This window comes from Ixodes scapularis, unplaced genomic scaffold (genome assembly GCF_016920785.2).
Source record: "Ixodes scapularis isolate PalLabHiFi unplaced genomic scaffold, ASM1692078v2 PGA_scaffold0__279_contigs__length_252992795, whole genome shotgun sequence".
NCBI lineage: Eukaryota > Metazoa > Arthropoda > Arachnida > Ixodida > Ixodidae > Ixodes > Ixodes scapularis.
This window is the reverse complement of record NW_024609835.1, coordinates 100,290,532-100,305,976: the sequence shown is the minus strand read 5'-3', so window position 1 is coordinate 100,305,976 and position 15,445 is coordinate 100,290,532. Positions and strand designations below refer to the sequence as shown.

The 15,445-nt window shown below is 47.0% G+C and overlaps 1 protein-coding gene across 1 annotated transcript in view; it reads right to left on the bottom strand.

The window, feature by feature from the left end:
• LOC8024035 (hemicentin-2) overlaps positions 1-12,739 on the bottom strand; it is a 62,303-nt gene extending 49,564 nt beyond the window's left edge. The window contains exons 1-2 of the mRNA XM_042289237.1: positions 12,612-12,739; positions 7,683-7,953 (exon numbers count right to left, since the gene is read on the bottom strand). Of these exons, the coding sequence (XP_042145171.1) occupies positions 7,683-7,953; positions 12,612-12,707 (367 nt within the window). The 5' untranslated portion in view covers positions 12,708-12,739. The remainder of the gene's footprint in view (positions 1-7,682; positions 7,954-12,611) is intronic.
• Positions 12,740-15,445: the final 2,706 nt, after the last annotated feature.

Below are 15,445 nucleotides of genomic sequence, written 5' to 3'. Positions count from 1 at the left end.
CGCCCGTCGTCGTCCTACCCATCACTCCCCGCAATCCGACGTCCTCTCACAGAGAAGCGCACGTGGATGTAGAGGACTGGCTGCAAGAGGATGAACGTGTAGCCCGCCAAAACGGATGGAGGATTGAGCAGCGCCTCCAGAACCTCTACTTTTTACTTGAAGACACTGCGAGACACTGGTTCGAGAACTACTAAGTTTACTTTATTTCATGGGAGTTCTGCCCACCCCAACTGAAGTGAATATTCATCAACCATCACCGTCGGCAGCAAGCGGAGGATACTCTTCAAGCAAGCACAAGAGACCCAACGAAAGCGTGACAAGCTTTGTTGAAGATGCCCTGCGCCTAAGTGCCCGAGGTGATCCGGAGGCCGCCGAGGAAAAGAAACTTCGCGCCCTTATCCGTGGCTTGAAGAGTGAGATTTTCCGAAGCCTAGTGAGAAATCGCCTAGCGACTGTCGAAGGTTTTGTAACTGAAGCCACCAATATCGTGCGAGCACTGACGGCCCGAGCAGGCCACTACCACCGACTCTCCAGCTTGCGTGTTGCTACAACCGTCGCAGCTTCCCGCCTGGACCTGAACATCGCCGGTGTCGACAGGCTTCGAGAGATCGCCCGGGATATCGTCCGGGAAGAGCTCCGCAAGATGCTACCCGCTACTGTTCACCCGTAATCACTATTACTCTCTGAGGTCGTCCGAGTGGAGGTTCACTGAGTGTTTCAGCCTGACGCTCACGTCACCGTAGCAGCACCCGAGTAGCTAGTACTAAGCTACGCCGCAGTGGTCCACCAGCCCCACGTCCGTGCATGGTGGCCCCCGACATGAACCCCCGGCGCCGCAATATCAACGACGCCAGGAAGATCGGGCGCACGTCAGTCCAGAACAAGCTGCGCCAAGGAAGACCGACGTGTGGAGGACGGCCGATCGACGCCCGTCGTACTATCACTGCGGGGAAACCGACCATAACTACCGGAATTTCCCCTGCCGGCAAATAGGGCTGTGCGACATCCACCCGAACGACCCATGTCCATGCTACTGTGAGCGACCGCGGGAGCTCGAAGAGTACCTTCGACAACCTGTCTTTCAAACGTGCACCTCGCCGCAGGTCCCGGTCGCCATCACCATGACGTGCAGCTTCACCGATACACCGACCCCGTCGTGAGAATCTGTCGCCCCTTTCGCGCCGGGAAAACTAAACACGGCAACCCCTGGAGGTGGAGTTGCCGTAAACCAACGACGTAAAGAGCTCCCAAAAACGCCGGAGACCTCCCACTCGACCGACGCCATGCGTTATAGCGACGCTTCTGCGATGGTGCCCAACAGCCTCAGCGTGACCATCGACAGCCATTACGCGTCGAGACTCAAATCGGAACAGACTACTCCGTCTTGAGCGGGAGGTTTGCACGCCGTCTTCAGTAAGTGTCAACGCCGTGGGATGGACCGAAATTACGTACCGCCGGAGGTCAGCTAATAACGCCGACTGGAATGTGAACTGAACTATTTCACATCCATGGTGAGACCTGCCATCTGAAGTGCGTTATTCTGCAAGAATGTGCGAGGGACACTATCCTCGAAATGGACTATTTATGCGAGTACGGCGCCGTAACCGATCTCGTAGCAAACCGGCTGACGCTACCAAAACTTGCCCAATCCCCGGAGGAACGCGAAGCGGCGTTATCCGCAGTCCCAGTCCTTGCAAACCACGTAAAGGTACAGCCGCCTTCGAGCGTTTTTGTACAGGTCGAAGCCGATGAAGATTCCTGCGCGAAGCTCCGCTCGAGAAAAGGCCCAGTTGCTTTTAGAATGAGGAATCGGTGTCGTAAGAGGAGTAATAGAACTTCAAGACTGGTGTGCCATGGTCCTGGTTACAAATTTCCGCCATGAGTCGCAACTCCTTACGAAACGTATCGCCCTAGGCCATATCGAAGAACTTCAGAACTCAGCCGCAATCGCTGCACTTTCGGAATGGCCCACTTCATCGCAGCACAAGAGAAAGCCACCCCATGAACTTGACATCGACCCGAAGCTTCCAGCTACCGGACGAAGACGGCTGCTTGACCCTCTGAACTAGTTTGACGAGCATTTTGCCATAACGTCAAGGGTGCGGCAAACAACGGTAGCGAAACACCACAAGACGCGCACCCCGTCCACCGCTCGCCGTACCGAGTCTCATCGAAGGAAAGGAAGGTGATTTAAGATCAAGTCCAGGAAATGCTCCACGACGAGATCATTCAATCATTAATAAGTTCGTGGGTGCCCCCTGTCGTCCTTGTAAAGAAGAAGGATAGAACTCTGTGGTTCTGAGTAGACTATCGCCGACTTAACGCTGTGACTAAGAAGGGCGTCTATCCACTACTCCGCATCGACGATACTATGGACCGTCTGCGCCACTATCAATAGTTTTCGTCCACGGAAGTCGACAAACACGACAGCGAGATAACTGCCTTCGTCACACCCGACGGACTGTACGACTTCAGAGTGATACCGTTCGGAATTTTTACAGTACCAGCCACCGTCTAGCGTGTTGTGGACACAGTTTTGGCGGGTCTGAAATGGCAAAGGTGCCTCGTCTACCTCGACAACGTGGTAGTATTTCTGCGGTATTTCGACGAACACCTAAGACGACTTCGAAACGTGCTTCAGATCATCAAAAGTGTCGGTCTGCCATTCAAGCCTAGAAAATGTCGGTTCGCCTCGGGTGAACTAAAGTTCCTGGGCCACGTCGTGAGCAACAAAGGTGTTTGCCCTTACCCCGAAAAGACGCGCGCCGTAGCCGCATTTACGCCGCCATCTGACAAAAAGGCCGGACGAAATTTTTCGGTACTTTTTGCCTTCTACAAATGGTTTCTTTCAGACTTCGTAAAGCTGTCCGCACCGTTGACGCACCTCAAAAAGTATGCCGTAAAGTTTGAGTGGACAGAAGAACACCAGCGGTCATTCGATAAGCTCAAGCAAAGACTCCAGACGTTTCGATTCTTGGCAATTCCGACTAGTTCGCTGAAACAGATTCACAGGGACGCCAGTAACACCTGACTTGGCGGGGTACTGGTCCACAGGCTGGAGGGAGCAAAGCGAGTGATCACCTTTTTTCAAGTCAGAACGTAAATCGGAGAGGAACTACTCAACGACTAAAAAGGAGTACTTTGCTGTCGTCTGGGAAATAACGAAGTTACGCCCGTATTTATGTAAGAGTCCTTTTCGCGTGGTCACAGACAACCATTCGTTTTGCTGGCTCGTGAATCTGGAGGACCTCTCCGGACGCCTCGATCGGTAGAGCCTACGACTGCAGGAGTTTGAAATGACCCTGGCCTGGTGTACAAGTCCGTCCGGAAGCACAGTGACGCAGACTGTCTGTCAAGGGCCCCTGTCAAAGCCGAACCCGCTTGCTCCGACGATGATGACAACGAGTGTTTTCTCGGCGAAGTAAACGGCAGCGACATGGCAGCTTTTCAATGAGCTTATCCTCAACTGCGAGCCCCCATCGAGCTCTAAGAGGGACGACGGACTACAGTTCCCCAAGCAAGCCTTCTTACGAGCTGTGCCAACCTTCGCCATTCGCCAAGGTGTGCTGTTCAAAGAGAAATTTGGCAACAGCAGTTCCTACCAGCAGTTGCAAAGGTGTCTTTCAAGGATGCTATTATGACCCGACGGCTGGGCGCCTGGGATAAAGCGGAACACTTGCCAGGATACGTAAATTTTACTGGTCCAAGCTCCAAAAACTGTACATAACTAGACGAGGTCCTGCCACGAATGCCAACGACGGAAGAAACCACCGATGAAGCCGGCAGGACTTTTTCACTCATTGCACCACCGACCACTCCGTTCGAGCAGGTCGGAATGAATTTTCTCGGCACATTCCCGCCTTCAGAGCAAGGCAACAGGTGGATAATTGTCACAACCGATTACCTAACACGATACTTTGAGACGAAAACCCTTTCATCGTGAACTACCGTGGAAGTCACCAAGTCTTTCGTTAAATTCTTCGTCCTCCGGCACAGATCCCTCGAGATCCTGATTACAGACCGAGGATCATCGTTCATGGCGCAGCGAACGCAAGAGGTCCTTTTTCTCAGCCACACCAGTCAAAGTCGAATCAAGGCGCACCATCCCCAGGCCAACGGGCTGACGGAACAGCTGAACACGATCGTCGCCGACACAATGTTAATGTACACTGACGTGTAACACAAGACGTGGGGCGAAGTTTTGCAGTATGTTACGTTCGCAGACAACAAAGCGGTTCAAAAGACCACCGTAGTTTTACCATGTTAGATCGGTCACAGTCGCAAGGTAACAACGATGCACAACGCTATGCTGCCCCACGAGCTAGATGCCGACGGGAGCGACGACGCCCAAGTAGTTGCTCAATGGGCAGAAGTCTTCCAGCTCGCCCGTTTCAGGATTCAAGACCAGAAACGTGTCGACGCTGCATGCTACAACCTCCGTCGTCGGGATGTCCACTTGCAGTCCGGAGACGGGGGTTTGGGCGTGGACACCGATCCGTCGCCGCAGCCTGAGTGAGAAGCTGTTAAAGAGGTACCTTTGAACCTGACAAGAGTCTCCGCCGCCTAGGGGATTTGAACTACGAAGTGGCGCTTCACAGAACCCAGCTTTCTTCATGCCGCCGGCCGGGACTAGGGGTGATTTACATCGTTCGCCTCAAGCCGTTCTATGCTGAATAGGACTGAGGACGTTTCGTGTTCCGTCTTAGTCTATAGTGCGCCGTTCTTTCGGTTTGCTTTGTTTTTTGTTGCATTGGGTCCATGCACTTTCTAACGGGAGAGTAATGCTGCGCGCGCAGACAGCCAAGTAGGCAACGCACCCGTGACCAAATTGTTACCGCGCATGGCTCCCACACAAAGAGCCGATGTTCGATGACTGGGAGCGGACGCAACATTTTGTTATTCCTCTGAATGTCGCGTTTTGGTGTATTCGAGTATTATGTTGCTTATTCGAGGACCCAATATTCCACACGCGGAACCTTCTACGCCGATCGTTCCAGAAGCCGATGCGTGTACTACTTAAGGAACTCCACGTGGAGAGCCGGAGTCCCTCTTATGCCTGCGCTTGATCCTGTTGTTACGCCACCTTCGACGCCTGCGACGCTAGCCTGTTTCTATTTTGTTTTGGGCATAAATTTGTCCCATTACACGTTTTGTTTCTTCCAGTCACTTCACGCCTCGTCAATTGTCATTCGTAACAATAAAACGAGCCCTGTCATAGACGTATACTTCAACTTTTTTTTATTTTTTCGTAGATACGTTATTGAGGTCAATTCAAGTAGTTTCACATTGCGGAGGGAGTTGTTCAAATACACATAATTTTTCAGTCAATCGCAGTCTTCAAACATTATTAAGTATGTTATTCCTACCCCATGATTAAGTTAAAAAATGTGTAAACGTTCAAACCTATATCTTTGTGGTACGCTAGCTGCCTGTGGCTCTGCCTTTAAGTGGGACAGAAGGGGACGAAGTAGAGGAAGTTACGTCACTGAAACACGATCACGATGTTGCGTTTTTGTCTCCGAGGTCAAAGTTAATTTTATTGACTAAATGCTCTGCCCCGTCATTATGATTTTGAAAGAGGCGCCTCTGTTCGGATACAAACAATGATTAATTTTTTTTTTAAACTTACCTTCTTCGACAGAGTGTACTCTTTTATTTTAGATATACTGTAAAGGACTTCATTTTAGCGGGCTCAATATTTCCAGATTTCGGCGCATTGTATAGTTCTGAAAAAAAGTTCGCGGCCACAAAAGTTTGCGAATAAGAATGGTATGCTGTGCATTTTTCACCATGAGAAAACATATTCGTGGGACCTATTTTTCGCGATAATTCAAAAATTGCGAAATCCGAGAAAATTAGGTTTTCGCAAGAAATAAGGCGTTTATAGTATAACAAATCAGCGTTTACCGGATTGTACAGCCTCACGAGTCATGTTTACTATTGCGTCAGTACTGTAATGATTCTGGAATATTATGCTCACCGCCCAAGTACACCTAAAGGAACGCGTCGTTTTCGCGGATAATGATTTCACTTTTGTCTCAAGCTCTCTCTCTCGAACTCCCATCTTTTCCTCTTCCGCTCTTTCATTCCGTGATCTGTTTTCTAAGAAAAAAAACTGTCCTCAATTTATTTCCATTCGGTTTATTTATTTCAAAGGGTACACTCTTTGAAACGGCTCTTGGCGCCGAAGGCGATCGTGTTGTCCGACGAGGCACCGAGGCCCAGGCAAGCTTGCCATCATTCGGATCGCGTGAACATTGTCTTTAGTAAAATGGAATTGACGTTTTTTATCCGCTTAAACGATTAGCGGGCTACTTGGCATACAGCTAAATATTGGAGGCTATTATTTTAAACAGTTTTCTGGAAGGAACGCAAAAGCAAAAGTTGTCTGCGAACGTAACATATGAATATTTTGTTGGCTAGGAAAGTGCTTGAAAAAAAAAAAAGAAACGCGGCTGAAAGACGCAATTTCTCTCTACCAAATGAAAGCAGTGTACACCACCAAAACGTCAATGCGTGAATGCTCACTAAATTCCTTGAAGCCCTTGATGAACAGACGTTGATGGAACTTGTCAGTTTCTATGTCTGCTGACGGCAAAAAAATCAGCGTAGAATAGCCTGCGCTGTTTGACAAGAGAACCAAACACGAAACTATATCTGCAGGAGGCATTGAAAGCCCAATGCCGCTATTCTGAATCAGTTGCGTCTGTGAGTCTACCATAGTTCAGTCGCGCGTTTTAGGAATATGTAGGTCAACAGCATATCATATTTTGAAGTCTGCAATATCCCCGCACGTGCGAAGGAAAAAACAAAACGAGCCCTATATATATTGTTAATTTTCTGCAAAATAAGCTATGACATTTTTTTCAATTTAAGCAGCCAGTTTAATTCGAAATAGAATAGTTTCGTCCACGAAACGCACAAAGAAGGAAAAATAATACGCATTATTTTTGTGCTATTTAAAGCAAACGCAACTGACAAATATTTAGTATAACTTTTACTTGCGCTATTTTCAATGTTACTGGCTTCAAGTATCCAATCACATTTGATGAAAGCTTTGAAATCACGGGAGTTCAGTAAACGCGACCGCAAAAGAAGTGATTTGAAAAGCCATGAAAAAAGATATGCGATGCCTTATTTAGGAGCGGGTATTTTATTACATTGTATTTTCAATACCTTTCCTCTTTATACAAAAATGCAATTATCGAGCGCTCTTGCTCCAAAAGTGAACACTAAGTGAAAAATGTAAACTCGCAACTAATTAGCTGCGATAACGCGGGATTACTTATGACTTTCGCTCTTGGCTCCTTCTTATGTGACAATCTGTTACCGAAAATAGATTATTTTATCTTCGTCTGTTTCAACAAGCGACGCACCCTTACCTCTCTTTATCTCAACGATGTCTTAAGGAGCATTCCCTGCACCTTAATTAGCCTTTTGAGTACACAATTCTGCTCATTCAGACTTTTTACGACGGTCAAAATCATTGTACCTACAATGCTTCAAGTTCCTTATATGCCCATTTCCCCTGCCCGAAGAAGCTCTTCCTTAGTTTTGCAAGAGTAATATTTAGGTGCTGGGATTTCCCATGCTTTTTCAGATTTCTCGTATAATACAACACCTGACCGTATTTCGGTCCTAATACAAAATAAGAAAAACGTGGCAGAAGACAGCTAGCGTACCGGTGACGACGAGTTTGAGCACCTTGGTGACTCTCCTGACAGAGTCGTCGTCCCCGAACTCCCGGCACTCCCAGAGGCCGTCGTCTGCCCTGGTCACCTGGGTGATGGTAAGGGCGGCCGTGCCGTCGCGCGAGATGTTCCACTGGCGACGGCCGCCGGCACCCGAGCCCACGTCGAGCACCACGGGGTGGCCGTTGCGCATCCACTGCACGCTGCCGCCGGGCGTCTCCAGGAAGCACGGGATGCTCAGGCTTTCCCCGGGGTTCACCACCTGATGGACGTCGAGGTCGGGAAAAAGGTGTAGGGTGTCTCAAGCGGACCTTCGGCTGTAAAACGTGCCAGAAAAATCGGCGCCTACAGATAGTAAGCTTAAACTTTCACCGAATGTGCAGTGAGTAGGTTAGTTTTACCGTGTGAAATCTCAAGGCGCAGATCACGTTTTGCAAAAAAAGAATAAGTGCAAAATACTTACTAAAGCCCATGTTAGGCCCGTTCGCAGACGGCGGAGTGGAGTGGAGTGGAAGAACGTTTATTGATTTCCGATTCTACTCTGGCGATAACACTTCGGTAGGGTCAGAGGGGGACGTACAGGAGGTGTAACGAGAGTGGATTGTGAAAGTTTTATTGGAAAAATTGCGTTGTTGGATGTTTGGAGGGGAGAGAGGCTTAGATTTCATTCCCGAGCTTCGTCCTCTCAAGGTAGTTAGAACAGGGCCCAGGATATTGCTTCTATGGCTGATGTCACCTGTCGGGTGCAACCAGTCTTCGAACTGCTTCGGCCTGTTTTGCGCAGCGATTGATGCAGGAGCGGCCTCCAGCTCGTTCTTAAAGTGGCAGCACTTCCACATGAAATGAGTCATTTCGGGTACTGTCTGGGCCTTGCAGAATGGGCCTGTTGCCTTTGTAAGAACAAAGTTTGGCTTTTTCCGTAAGCTTGCGGTGTCTGTCCATTTCTTCGTTTCGACTTGTACATCGGCACTTTCTGTCCTGATTCTTCGCAGGAGTACTATCTAGTATCTTCTGAAGCATCTAGGAGTAGGATTGTCTTTCCCTTTATTTCGTTTAATTAATCGTTTTTGAGATGGCGTTGCCGTTCGCTATCCGTCCGACGGTGTTGTAAGGAGCAGTGGTTTGGTCAGCGGTCTGAGTCCCTGGCCATGCATGGAGCAGGCATGGACCGGGACCCTTGCCAACATCGGTGTTGCGGAGGAGGAGACGGTGGTACGCTATCGCCGCACCGTTAGCGATCTCGTTGCGCCTAATTCCCTCATGTCCGCTCCAGGGATCTCTTTCAAGACTGCTTTAGTGCCTTTTGTCTTCGTCATTATGTCTAATTTCTGGATTTCTTTAATTAAAGGGGTGATTTTGTGGTGCGTCTGGCAGGCATTCATTGTTTCTTGTGAGTCCGTGAAGATTGTTACTGTAGAGAACTTTTGTCGGACTTCGATTTTGATGTCGAACCTCGAGGTTCGACTGGTTTACCGAACCTTCGACCTTTCACTAAAGTTCAAAGAAGTTCGACTTATGGACAGTGTTTCCCGGCTTCTACACGTGTATTTCAAATTTTGGGAAATAAATAATTTAGAAAGTAGTTTATTTTATATTTTATACAATGGTTACCAATATTTACACCATATAAAACCTAAAATAAGCGCTTTTAATAATTTCGTTAGCTAGTAATATGAATCAGTAATGCCAATACGCCCAACAAATATTGGACTTTTCTCCCACAAATCAAGTGTGTTGTCCTTTTTCCCCCAGTCTGGGGGTTTTGTCCAAAATGTTAAAAATAAAGTCAACCCTTTCTTGTTTTTTTTTTTTTTTTTTTTTTTTTTAGTTGTTGCGCATGCGCACAAAAGTCGAACTTCAGTCGAATCTTTGTCGAACATCACGTTGAAAGTTCGAAAAAGCCAAACTTGGTCAACCTCGAACCTGAGCCGGTTCGCGACATCCCTAATTACGACCTTTAATGCCGCATGGATGGGCTTTACCGACGCTATTAGCTTGTGGCTCCATCTACCGATACGCGCAGCCAGCAGACGACGCACTTCGTTGTCTGATTGCTGCGGCTGTCGGCAGATGGTGCAGCAAGTTAATTGCGCTCCGCTTGCGGAGCAGAGTACCGCAATGGTGCCATTCTGGAGCCAAGCACTGCGGGAAGCCAAGGTCGGTTTTCCCAGGGGACACGAAGGCGCGGACGCGAGGCGACGTGCTGTGGCGTGCTGCGGCGCGCTACGTAAGGAAAATAGTGCGGCTGACGAGAACGCCGTCCCCTCGCTTTTGGACGAGAGGGACGAGAGCTCGCCGACTCGCCGAGATAGCCGGATGTGCCGATCGCGCATCACTCCGCGAGAGCCGCAGACGCGAGCTACGCGATCGTCGGCCGTTTCGTCTGCTTTCCATACCTTGGAAACGGATATCCTAAAACATCGCTCGCGTTATAAAAAAACAGGATTGTATTGTACCCAGTTGACGCACATAGTGTCCAATGAGTTATTAAGCTTTCGGTTCGTTCGACTTTAGTCTAGGATCTATATATTGCGAACTCAAAGCCGAAAATATGTTCCCCCGAAACTCGGCGCTCTAGAAGGCCGCTTTCCCGCACAAAGGTCGGATCCAGCTCTGCGCACGTGACCACTCCTCCGCCAATACGGAGATGGCGGCGAAAGGAAAAGGAACGCGATACTCTGGCTCTGCAAGCAGAGCCTATACAGTTACTCTAATTGCGCTGTCGACTCGGCCGTTCGCAGACGGGCCTAACGTAAACCTTGACGAATTTTTGCTCTCATTTTTCCCAGGAAGGAAACTACGCCTTGATAGTTCACTCCGTAAGACGGACCGCTTCGCGAAAACATGCGCTTGGCCGTTGCTCTCGTGTCAGGCGTTGCGGGAGGGGGGTGAGGGACTGCGGCCGCTTCTGCTCCTCTCGTGCCGAGGAACATGGCGGCGCCTGTGGCATCAATATCGTCGGCAGCCGCAACCTCGGCAGTAGCGAACGTAGCCATCCACGCCAGTACACCGCAGACGAACCAAGGGAGCGGAAGAACGACATTAATGCTTTCGCATTCACAACTCATAAGAAGTTCTTAGGTGCCCTTAAATTTCTTTGTTTGTTTCAGATTTAGTTTTTCTAGGTGTTCTCTAATTACTTTTTTAGCGTCTACGCCACCGCATAGAGGCTTATAGGATTCACTTGATATATTCACGCGAGCGTGAAGAAGTTGGAACGCACACGGCTGCCACGCGGAAGAACGCGGTTCGAATCCACTCCGCCTGATTTTTTCTTTAATCGATCAATCTTCTGAGAAGTTACAGCCTATTCTTGGCTGTAATCGCGTGTTGTGGTTCAGCACATTCCTGAGCATACCGCCTGTATGAGAGCAGCGGTAATGCGCGGCTTAGGGTCAGTGACTCTTCCGTCGCCGACGCAGGATGCTTGATACATTATCTTAAAGTTTGTAGGCACAAGTTCGCCTTATTAAACACTCTTTCCAGTTATTTGTTCGTTTTTTGTTTAATTTGCTATCCGTGACAATTTGATCGGAGCGCGAAACTTTTTTTTTTTTTTTTTAAGGTTAGCACATTTCGATATCAATATGGGGCTCAGATTGCTCATCCCGTATGGAGGCAACGGTAAACAATTAGGTGGCAGGAACCCCCAGGTTTAGCGAGGATTTTAGCAAACCCATGTGCGAAGTACATAAATGAAGAAAAAAGATTATAAGACGCGCGTCCCTTTTTTCAGCTAGAACGGTAATTAGGTTCCAGAAGCTTTTGTTCTAAAGCATGATTTTGAACTCGTCCTGAAAGAAGTACATCAGAAAAAAAGAAAGATGATCCGAGTACTCTCGCGTGATGCGCGATTGCTCTCCCCGTTCTGACGACCGATGTACATGAACTCCTGTGGGGCTCAATGCCTTTTACACACCGTAGCTAATGTACTAATAATAGCAATACAAGCCCATACTGCTCGTTGCCTTAGCCACACTAGAACTCAAAGCTAGTATAGCTTCAGTGCATTTAGTGCTTCTCTTCGACTACTCAATATATATATATATATATATCATGACCTACTCTTTCCTGTCAAAGAAAGAAACGTGTATAGATATCGGTTTTCCAATAATTGATTTTACATTTGCGGAACTTGGTTTTAATTCGCCAATATTTTCTCCGAAAGTGAGCAGACCTGCTGCAATATGAGAGTGAGCAGAATCAGGGGGGTGGATATTCCGGGAGCGGTTCTCCAGACCGGTCTGCTTGGAAAGAAATAACGTACTTTCTCAATGCCCCCCCCCCCTCCTTTTTTTTTGGGGGGGGGGGGGAATGGACAGAAAGTTTAATTATATTAGTCGTTTTAATATAAAACGTGAGCGCCAATATATGTGGCACATCGGCTAGGCCTACCTAAAAGAAATCATAATACTAGACTTTTAAAAGCATATTCTTAGGTAAATACGACCTTTGAACTTTCTTTCTAAGTCATCACAGAACACAACTTGTCATATTCACACAACTCCCCACTATTAACTTATCTGAAAACCTGACTGCCAAATGCCATAATTTAGAACAGCATGAGATATTTACAGCTCCTAAATAACAAGTTCTTTGGACAAGGGTGGTTGTCGTTTACATGGTATGGGCGCAACAGGAGAAATTGGTTAGATACGTGCTATCTTTATTGTATTTGCGAGACTGAATATTCGAATTAGGTCGGAATTTCGACACCATTAACGTGCTAGCCAGAATCAGACAAAACGAGTGCTTTAGTAGATCGTTTCGATAACCCCGATAACGATACCCGATATTCCGCTAACGTCATTGAGCAAGCATCGTATCGTTATCGTGTGTCGCTATCGGAGGTAACCCAACGATTTTCTAAAACTCCCCAATACCATCTTAATGTACTAAAACAAAAATCAATTTCGTTACTTTTTCTGGTGGCTCGGCGCTTGTAGGGGCTCCAGCCCCAGACGGGAAACCAGCAGCTGTTGCGTAAGCGACATGCGCAGCACGAAAGATGACCATAAGGATGGTAAGAGTATGGACGCTCCGACAGGTGCGCCCTAGAAAAAAAGGGGGAAAAAGAAATATGAACCAAGGTAACACATCACGTTATTACTGCATCATACTAGATATATGATAAAAGAACGTTTCCGGCTCAGCTCAGAGCCATTATTGAATCAATAGTTTACTCGTTCTTTACCGAATATTTCAAAAGTGCAAGCAATATGAATACCACTAAACATCCGTGCCCCTGTGCCGCGACAAGCAAGCCTAATGTTGGCCTCCCAGGTATAACTCCTTCACTAACAGAGAGGAACTAATTCGACTCTGTCACGGCCATCCATGTTTGAGTTGAGATTTTTCTTTTTTACCTGTTCTATAAGGTCGTGGTGAAGGCATATTACAGACATTTAGCAGACTGCTACCGTCACATCCTGAACGTTACCGCTATGCCGTCACTTAGCTGAGAAATAATAGTAAAAAAAAAAGGTTTAGGAAACTCATTTTATATCGTCTTTTTTTCCTTTTGGGCAGTTTGCAAACACGTTTTCTTACGCAATTCGTTATGGTGCCTGGTTTCGTTATGGCGGCAAATGTAACGGTGAAAAAGTAACGTTATGATAAAATTGTCTAATGAAACATGGCTTTTTTCTTTTGTCATAACGAAAATGTTTCACTTAGAAAAAAGTGGATATTACATGCCATCATGAGCAGCACAGCTCAGTTTGTATTTCGTTTTGTGATGTTGGGTAGTTCCTGTTTCGTCCCTCGCAGTAATGCCCCATAAATTAGCCAATCAGGAGTCTCATACTTATCTTGCGTCTAATGCCAGGTTTTAATTATACACAAAATGCACTAATATTGAAGAATGCATAAAGCCACTTTATTACCCACAAGGTAGCAGCCATTTCGCAAAAAAAAATTTTAAGTTTCACAGGTCAAATTTATCTAGCAGATGGTGCCAAAAATTAATACCACTGTGCCGCATTGCCTATTTTATTCTATTAATACTAAAAGCATTAGCTGTCACACGGAGCGAAGCGGCGTTTTCGACTTTTGAAGCCGCCCCAAACGGCGCATAAATTTCCCTGTCTCATGTAGCGAAGCCTGTAGTCTATAGCAGCCATCCCTTTGGCTAGAGCGCGGCGTAGTTCCAAGGAACACCACTCCACAGACAAGCCCTCTCCATGGCGCAGCGGGCCGGCTGCAGGTAAGAGGGAGCGGCCGGCCGCAGAGCCAGCAGAGCCCGTCCGGGCAGACTCCTGTGAGGCCGCACGGCCGAGCTCAGTAGCTTAGAAGAATACGCTACATATACGAATACTTTCGGATACCGACACGTTAGCAGTCTTAAGTGTCTTACTTTTTTTTTTTTTTCGTGAAACAACAACCACAACAAAAATATCGCCTCCTGTCTTGAGCAGGTTCGGAATAAGATACGGGCTAAGGGAGCTGCAACGCAGGAGTTCCGAACCTCAGAGGCCCAATGCTGTGAGTCGTAGGAAAAAAATAAACAAAAATATTTCTAACAAAATAATAAATAAATAAGTAAATATATATATGTATTTTTTTTTTCTCTAATAAGATAAGACAACATATTTTGAAAAACATTCCCGCTGCATTCGAACAGACAGGCATGACAAGTATGATGGCACTGCAAGCGAAATTAAATAACACTGCGCGGCGATTTTCGTTTCCTAATTCATTTTCTGTTTGTAGAGAAAAGCCCATAAATTTGAAGTGTGACCGGCCCCCCATGCTACTTCTCCATGTTCTTTTTTTCAAGACAGCTTTGAGGAAAAAGCCCTCTTTGGAAAAATAAAAAGGAAGCACCATAAATGGTGTCTCCCTCTATCCTCGTGAATATTGTGCTCGTGCCTACTTTCACAGTGCCTGCAAAAGTGTGTTCTTGAAGAGCGGCCTTTGAACTCGATGCTCCACGGCGGAGGGGACAGAGGTGTTGTCTCTGCAAAAATCTAAGCAAAGTTTTTTTTTTTTTTTTTTTTTTTTTTTTTTTAAATTAAAGTTAGGCAAAATGCCTATACCTTTTTATTTTCTTTTTTTCTTTTTGGGCGGGGCGGGGGGGGGGGGGGGGGGTTGAAAACAATAGTGTGCTTTCAGCCATATCCGTGCTTACGCTGAAAGCTGCACAAATGGTTTTACTTCTCAAAGTATTCACTGTTTCCATGCTGGACCGTTTAAAAAGCAGGTACCATTGAGCAAAGTGGATAACGTGTTTCTATAACAATGAGTTTGAACTGCCTCCGCCTATTACAAGCCAGAAGAAATTTCGTCAGCCTTCGCGGAAGAAGTTACATATGCACTCTAAAAAAGTTCCGTGCGTCTGCTTTCCCGCACAACACTCGGAGAGCCAATCAGCGCAACTTACGGAAGCAGCCAAGCGAATAACGATGTCAAAACATATGTTTAGACCAAAAAACGCACTCTGAGTTGTGACATTAAGCAATGCAAAACGTCACGCTTGCATTGCTTAATGTCACAACTTAGACTGCGTTTTTTGGTCTAAACATATGTTTCGGCATCCTCATTCGATGATCTGCCTACGTAAGTTGCAGTGATTGACTCTCCGAGTGTTGTGCGGGAAAGCAGACGCACGGGCTTTTTTTAGTGTGTGGGAGCATTCTTGGGAATTCATAAAAAAGAAATAACGACAGAGAAGACAGCGCTGCAAACAGCAAAATGGAGGATATTCTTAGCTACTGGGCTTCATGTTTCTGCCTCTGAATGTCCGATTTTGTTGA